At 41.3% G+C, this 8983-nt stretch overlaps 1 protein-coding gene across 1 annotated transcript; it reads right to left on the bottom strand.

Annotated features, from left to right (window-relative positions):
• Positions 1-1559: 1559 nt before the first annotated feature.
• LOC121369075 lies at positions 1560-7596 on the bottom strand. Its single transcript, XM_041493914.1, has 4 exons — positions 7495-7596; positions 6714-6859; positions 3238-3376; positions 1560-2582 (listed from the first exon to the last, which is right to left on the bottom strand). Exons 1-4 carry the CDS (start codon positions 7542-7544, stop codon positions 2306-2308), a joined length of 612 nt encoding a protein of 203 aa, XP_041349848.1. The 5' UTR covers positions 7545-7596; the 3' UTR covers positions 1560-2305.
• Positions 7597-8983: the final 1387 nt, after the last annotated feature.

Here is an 8983-nt window from a genome sequence, read left to right as displayed (position 1 = left end):
CTGGATTGTGTTTTATTTATAATATATTAACCTGCCTTTTAACGGGGGTGGGGGTATAATCTTCAGAGTTCGGCTCCTACCCATCCGCCACCTCACCGCTCCCGACGCATATGAAATGATTAGTTTCAGAGAAGACGTAAAACTAATCAATTTGAAACTTGCCGGTGTAACAGCCCAAAATATACCCCCCCCCCCCCACCCCCACCCCGCCAAACTATACACGTGGTATAAAATGGACTAGCCCAGAATATACCTCTCTAGTCTGTATTTCAATGTCCAGAAGGGTTTTTTCTATCATAAATTATATATTTTGGGCTAGAGAATATCGAAATATCTTCTAAAATGACTAATCTGTGATAGTTTTATTTTTATGAAAGCAATAGTTCCTTTTCTTTTAAAGTGTTTATTATTTATTTATTTATTTATTTATTTATTTTGTATACAGGTTAGTAATAAAAAATGAGGGTTAGGGTTAGGGGTATAAAACAGGCTAGCCCACTTTAACCCCGGGTATAGTTTGGCGGGGGTATATTTTGGGCTATTACACCGGTATTTTTCTTTTAAGAGTTGTTTCCCTTATAGCGTACACTCCACATAAAGAAAACAAATATAATAAAAATCAATCACGATAATTGCAATGATTACTATACGATAAACTGTATATAATAAATCAGTTTTCATTCATTCATAAAGAAAACAGGTATTGATTTTAGATTAAAGGCAGTGAACAGATAAAAAATATCGAAGGACTATTCTGGTGAGCAAGAAAATAAATATTTCATTCAAATATAATACATAGCTTGGAATTATGTGTTGGTGCAATATCATGATATTTAGGTCGGTGAATGGGTAGGGGAGTAGGGGTGGAATCTTCAACACAGACAATGCATGCCATAATGTTTCCTTATTTTGTAGCTTTAATAATTGCTTTTTCTTACACACCCGTTGGTTAGAACATCATTCGTTATTTTTTTTTTTATAAAACATACTTGTTTACACATGTACGTGTGTTAACAATTTCAAGACATACAACTGGCTGTTCCTAGGCGTGGACCAGGTCACCAATGCCATACGTTCAAAGAAGAAAAAAACACACGATCGAAATCGATTACACTGTGATGTATTGTTAACCTGACAGTCATTTGTCTGTGACGCGTACGTGCAGGGGCTGTAAATAACTTTTAATCGAAAAAGATGTTAACATTTGCTTAAAACATGTGGGTTTTTGTGAGGATATGTAAGAAATAGAATAATACATCCGTGCCCGTTAGAAACCATTTATTTGACAATTCGTTGTTTAAAAACATATCAAACATGCTTTCGCTCGTTAGATACATTTTAAAACAACTCGTTATAAGATAAATGGTATCTTCTAACGGACACGAATGTATTATTCTCTATTTAATAATTGAAAAAGTGAAAATAACACACACACACACACACACACATACACACACACACACACACACACACACACACACACACACACACACTATGCTTCAATATGTACAAAACATAGGCAAATATCTATGACAGATAGAAATACAATGTAAATAAAAGACAATTATTGACCACGGTTTCTTGCGTTCATTGTTTTTGACTAATTTCATATTGATACACCAATGATACCGTAGTCAGAATAGTTACCATCGGTGTATTAATTTTGAATGTCTGGTATTCATTTCGTCCTTTAGTTCGTTTACCAAAACCACTATTTTCATTAATTCGTTCATTTGTTCATTTATTTATTTATTTATTCAAACGAATTCTTTAATTTTATGATAAGGTGTCCATTCAAACATAAAGCGGTAAGATATAATATAAATAGGACCGTACTTAACCGAACAAATTCACCAGGGCTAAAATACAGGATATTTACACACACACACACACACACACACGCACGCACGCACGCACACGTGCGCACGCACACACGCACGCACACGCACGTGTGCTCATACACTGACGTACACCTCCACGGACGGACGCACACACACACTGACAGATACACACGGACGCACACGCACACACACATATACAAACCAAGAATGTTCTGGGTTCTGAATAAGACACCATTAAGCAATAAATCTGGAATAAAAGTAAATATCCCAGATTTAAATCAGTTCTGACTTTTGTTTGTTTTTTAGAGAAATATTAGTAACATCTTACATTTATCCACATCTACAGTATTGCTCCGGTAGATAAAATTATATTAACAACAACCGTCAGCGACAAAGCTACGCCCAGTACCGCTACATCGGAACCGGAAGTAGTCTCGTTCTTCAAAGACCTAGCACTCATTTTGTTACTCTGGACGTCCAGTACATCCGGGGGTAAGGTTTTGAGGACGTCCTTCAGCACTGGGCCATTCTTGTTCACGTGGTCTCGGTGTTGGGTCCGGGGAAGGCGTGGATGTCATCGGTTTGTGGGGAGGCGCAATTATTTTCGGTTTTTGGATGTTTTTGGCCGAACAGGTGTCCGGCACAAAGGACAGGAGGAAGTCAGCGTGGAGATCGCCTAAGTTGGAGCCGCAGTTTTCAGCTACTGATTTTCTTTGGCATTCCGCTAGGATATTAAAAAATCTGAAAATAGTTGATTAATGTTAAGTTGAATTATCATACACAAATATTACAGTAAAAAAAATAAATAATAATCATCTGACAGAAAGGAATGATTCACTCCAGAGCCACAGTTATAGTTATAACACACCAAAATATTATTCTTTAATTCATAAAACTTTTATAGCGATATTGTTTCTATGGAAAGAAAATTGACAATCAAAATGTGAAAATGTATACAGAGGGACAAGAAAGAGAGAGAGAGAGAGAGAGAGAGAGAGAGAGAGAGAGAGAGAGAGAGAGAGAGAGAGAGAGAGAGAGGGGGGGGGGGGGGGGGGGGAGGTCTCGCTTAATTATTAAAACCATTTAGCTGTTTAAATAGTCCGATCCGATTTTAAACAAACGTGGAATTGTACAATTCCTCCCTGTCCCCCCCCCCCTCCAAAAAACCCCCCAAACAAACCCAACAAAACAAAATAAATTCTAAATGAACAAAAACATCCTTTTGTGTCTTGGTGAGCTTGTTTAACGCTTTCAAATGCATGCTACCAGAGCTTTGATGGTCAAATGAAACATCCTCAAGTGATAAAGATGTTTTGGTAAGACCTATTGACGGAGACGTACAATCGGTGTGGTCAGTAAGATCTCGTTTCAATCAGGTATTTAGTACATAATTTACCTGCACTGGACGATGAACATGGCTGTAGCGTTGCCCGGAGTCTCCACCATACCTCTGTTTACCATCTCGTGAGCTTTCTCTTTACAGGTCGACTGTTGCTGCATCTGGGTTTTCAAGCACGGCGCCGAGGCCTCTAGAACTGTAAAACACATCATTTGATGCACGTGTTCAAATGTTATAGTACACTACACACAGAGGGGTCTGTATTTCAGATTTTTGTTTCGTCTAACCTTTGCTATTTTGCATAAACGTTTTCACAAAGTGGACTGAATTGATTTCGAAATGTGAAAATAAACATTTATGTATGGTGTAGAGGTGTGGGTTTTTTTTTCACTTTAAAAAAGAAGATCAGTCCAGTCTTTATTTTTAAATGAGCATCATATCCCTGCACCCATATTTAATATTAGTGTATAACTTTTGTTGTGCAGTACACACAGGATAAGTATTAATTATGATTAGGCCCAATTTGCTTTTTTTACACACACCCCGCCCCCACCCCTTCATATACCCATCTTACACACACCCTGCATCCACCCCTTCACATACCCATCTTACACACACCCTGCATCCACCCCTTCACATACCCATCTTACACACACCCCGTCCCCACCCCTTCACATACCCATCTTACACACACCCCGCCCCCACCCCTTCACATACCCATCTTACACACACCCTGCATCCACCCTTCACATACCCATCTTACACACACCCTGCATCCATCCCTTCACATACCCATCTTACACACACCCTGCATCCACCCATTCACATACCCATCTTACACACACCCCGCCCCAACCCTTCACATACCCATCTTACACACACACCGCCCCCACCCCTTCACATACCCATCTTACACACACACCGCCCCCACCCCTTCACATACCCATCTTACATACACCCCGCCCCCACCCCTTCACATACCCATCTTACACACACCCTGCATCCCCTTCACATACCCATCTTACACACACCCCGCCCCACCCCTTCACATACACATCTTACACACACCCCGCCCCCACCCCTTCACATACCCATCTTACACACACACCGCCCCCACCCCTTCACATACCCATCTTACACACACACCGCCCCCACCCCTTCACATACCCATCTTACACACACCCCGCCCCCACCCCTTCACATACCCATCTTACACACACCCCGCCCCACCCCTTCACATACCATCTTACACACACCCCGCCCCCACCACTTCACATACCCATCTTACACACACACCGCCCCCACCCCTTCACATACCCATCTTACACACACCCCGCCCCCACCATACCCATCTTACACACACACCGCCCCCACCCATTCACATACCCATCTTACACACACCCTGCATCCACCCCTTCACATACCCATCTTACACACACCCTGCATCCACCCCTTCACATACCCATCTTACACACACCCCCCCCCCACCCCTTCACATACCCATCTTACACACACACCGCCCCCACCCCTTCACATACCCATCTTACACACACCCCTCCCCCACCCCTTCACATACCCATCTTACACACACACCGCCCCCACCCCTTGACATACCCATCTTACACACACACCGCCCCCACCCCTTCACATACCCATCTTACACACACCCCGCCCCACCCCTTCACATACCCATCTTACACACACCCTGCATCCACCCCTTCACATACCCATCTTACACACACCCCGCCCCCACCCCTGCACATACCCATCTTACACACACCCGCCCCACCCCTTCACATACCCATCTTACACACACACCGCCCCACCCCTTCACATACCCATCTTACACACACCCTGCATCCCCTTCACATACCCATCTTACACACACACCGCCCCCACCCCTTCACATACCCATCTTACATACACCCCGCCCCCACCCCTTCACATACCCATCTTACACACACCCTGCATCCCCTTCACATACCCATCTTACACACACACCGCCCCCACCCCTTCACATACCCATCTTACATACACCCCGCCCCCACCCCTTCACATACCCATCTTACACACACCCTGCATCCACCCCTTCACATACCCATCTTACACACACCCCGCCCCACCCCTTCACATACCCATCTTACACACACACCGCCCCCACCCCTTCACATACCCATCTTACACACACCCTGCATCCACCCCTTCACATACCCATCTTACACACACACCGCCCCCACCCCTTCACATACCCATCTTACACACACCCCGCCCCCACCCCTTCACATACCCATCTTACACACACACCGCCCCCACCCCTTCACATACCCATCTTACACACACCCTGCATCCACCCCTTCACATACCCATCTTACACACACACCGCCCCCACCCCTTCACATACCCATCTTACACACACCCCGCCCCCACCCCTTCACATACCCATCTTACACACACCCCGCCCCCACCCCTTCACATACCCATCTTACACACACACCGCCCCCACCCCTTCACATACCCATCTTACACACACCCTGCATCCACCCCTTCACATACCCATCTTACACACACCCTGCATCCACCCCTTCACATATCCATCTTACACACACCCTGCATCCACCCCTTCCCATACCCATCTTACACACACACCGCCCCCACCCCTTCATGTACCCATAGACATGGACTACGGGCCTGAAAAAAACGTGTTACTTTTGTTTAATAATAATAATGTGACTGGTTTCAGTATTATGTCAAATGCCATCGCCTTGTCAGTAAAAGGTGTCGCTATGTACTGGAATCAGTACTGTTATTAGGGGCAGATAACTAAGGATTGCCTTGTTATAATTTACCAAAGATAAAAACGTATACCACAAACCAAAGAGAGATACTAATTACAAACAACCACTCTTTAGCCTAATGTCCTGCACACACATCCCAGCCAGCTGAAGTGTGTGTGTGCCAAGAACAGCGTGCTTGAATCTTAATCGACTATCAGCACACAAATCAAGATAAAATGAAAATGGAATGAAGTTATTTAGTAAACAGAATATACTCCATTAAATAAAAAGAGAAAAAAAACCCCCACAAAACAAAATAAAACAAAACGAAAACAAATAAACAAAACATACATATACGCCACAGCCCCACCCAAATCCCCAACCCCCACCCCAACCTCCAAAACAACAAGAAACATAAGAGTACGAGACAGGGGGCAGTGGTGGGAAAATGTGATAACCTGATACCTTTTTACCGTTTTATTTCATCATTCTAACCTTAAAATAAAAATGCGTAGAGATTCGTTTGCAACCCTATATAGCTGTTTGGTAGTAATGCTAATATGAATAAATGTTGTTATCGAAATTCGGGCATTTTCGATTAATTCGGGCAAAAGCCAGCCTGCTCCCCTACTAAAATGGGAACCCGTACGCCTATGACAACAAAAACAACAACAACAACAACAAACAAACAAAACAAAACAACAAGAAGACTATTTCAGTGGATTAAATGAAGAATAAAATCAGCACGTTAGCACCAACCATCGACATTGTTGCATAGATTTGGAACGCTGGTCCGCACTCTGTCCGGGTTGATGAACTGTAACAGAACGTCTCCCTTCTGTTCGTTTTCACACTGCTGAACCAGGTCATCTACGCATGACAGGAAGCGAGACATATGTCCTCCTCTGAAACAAACAAAACAAGATAATGGAAGTCAATATTTAAATGATTGTTTTCATCTGACTAATTGGGTCGGGACATAGCTCAGTGGTACAGCGCTCGCTTGATGCGCTGTCGGTCTGGGATCGATCCCCGTCGGTAGGCCAAGGGGTATTTCTCGTTCCAGCCAGTGCACCACGACTGGTATATCAAAGGTCGTGGTATGTGCTATCCTGTCTGTGGGATGGTGAATATAAAAGATCCATTGCTGCTAATCAAAAAGAGCAGCCCATGAAGTGGCGACAGCTGGTTTCCCCTCTCAATATCTGTGTGGTCCTTAACTATATGTTTGACACCATATTACCGTAAATAAAATGTGTCGAGTGCGTCATTAAATAAAACATTTCCTTCCTTCCTTGCATCTGACTAACATGGCGATTAAGGTCATAATACTTTTCTATCAAGCGTGTGATAAATAGTCAAATACTGGAATATAAGAAAGTGATCTTTTGAAATAGTTGACTGCCTAATATAGGTTTCTTTGTATTTTTGGATGATTGGAATGAATATTAAAGTGGCTTCATAAGACATGTAATACACACAAGTTAGCTAAGGTATTGTTACTGTGTTATATTTTACACAGTTTAGAACATTGACTCACTCTTTACAATATTCCCTGATCTTGCCATAGTCCAGCGGCATAGACTCCATAGAACCCCTGAGTGGCGTCGCATTTCCGCTAGTCACACCGGAAGCCAGGTCATTGAAGCACTGCGACACCTGCTGGATGATGTCATCAGGACAGGAAGTGCAGGAACTGACGAGACCTATTAGAAAAAGAAAATAAGATTTTGTTTTAAAATGCATACGAGACCTAAACGACAAAAGTATTTAAGATTTTGTGTGTAAATGCATGCGCTGCCAAGCCGATTCGATGTAACCTGAAATGAAGTAATCCGAGATAGATCAATCAGCGAAATGTAATGTACCATTCCATTGTCTAAAGTTACTAACTCTAAGTTTGTGATGTTTTAACAAAAACGTCTGTAACATATACGGTTGAACAATTGTTTTGGGCTCCTACCGTTTTATTTATTTATTTATTTATTTATTTATTATTTTATTAATTATTTTATTACTTATTTAAATTATTAATTATTTAATTTATTAATTTAATAATTTGTTTATTTACTTATATATTTACTTATTTATTTATGATCTGTTGCTTAAGTTGCTTTGGTAATTTTCTGTCTTCGTAGCTGTAGTATATACATTGTATACTGTAACAAAGGATATCGTGTATATTTGACACATGCAAATCGATTGAGAACATAAAAGAATACCATTGATGTTTTGTTGTTATATATGAATTTATACGATACACAAAAATGTCATAGTAAATATAAAATATGCAAATCCGTAAAATCGATTTAGAACATGAAAAAACATAATATCACGTACTATCTTAATAACACCGTGTTGTAAAAGCAGACGTATAGACAGACACATTATGCTAATCGCATTATCCAACATAGTTGACTTCGCATGCATATCTGGTATCTGCTTCATTTATACTTTCAAAAGGACCAAAAAAGACCTTGAGCCGATTTATTCATCATTGTCTGTCTTTTTTTACCCACAGCAAGTAATGTACAATGCACATGCTGTGTGCAACAGTATTCAACTTGTTTCAATAGACGTCTATTTGTTACCCACAGCAAGTAATGTACATTGCACATACTGTGTGCAACAGTATTCAGCTTGTTTCAATAGACGTGTTTTGAGTTCTTGTCCCACACAGGTTTTCTGCAGTTTAAACATGAAGTTAACATTAACATAAGACCAGTTCTATTTACTGTCGCAAAGGTGCGGGTGTATGATTGCACTGTAATTATTTATCGAATGCCTGAACTCTTTTGATTCCACTGCTGCAAAATATTCACAAATCGTGTTACAAAAGCACGCCATTTGAAGTTAATAGTTAAGATTTTGTAAAAACTTTTATTGGATTAGTAAAAGTATATCAACATCTAAAATCAGAACTATTATTATTATATTATTAAAATCTGAATGAAAAAGCAATTAACGTGTAAAAATCGGTTCTCTGCTAAGTTATAAAAACTTAAAGCAATAAAGAACTCGAAGTTGAA

The sequence above is a fragment of the Gigantopelta aegis genome, chromosome 3 (genome assembly GCF_016097555.1).
Source record: "Gigantopelta aegis isolate Gae_Host chromosome 3, Gae_host_genome, whole genome shotgun sequence".
Classification (NCBI taxonomy): Eukaryota; Metazoa; Mollusca; class Gastropoda; order Neomphalida; family Peltospiridae; genus Gigantopelta; species Gigantopelta aegis.
The sequence above is the reverse complement of the archived record's forward strand: the minus strand, read 5'-3'. Positions and strand labels throughout refer to the sequence as shown.

What these genes read in the sequence shown, in the direction of transcription:
- LOC121369075 (XM_041493914.1), bottom strand. Translation starts at nt 7,544, where the DNA reads ATGGAGTCTATGCCGCTGGACTATGGCAAGATCAGGGAATATTGTAAA. An exon ending in ATCAGGGAATATTGTAAAGA is followed by an intron (nt 6,860 to 7,494) that starts GTGAGTCAATGT and finishes TGTTTGTTTCAG; the next exon opens with AGGAGGACATATGTCTCGCT. An exon ending in TCTATGCAACAATGTCGATG is followed by an intron (nt 3,377 to 6,713) that starts GTTGGTGCTAAC and finishes TGTGTTTTACAG; the next exon opens with TTCTAGAGGCCTCGGCGCCG.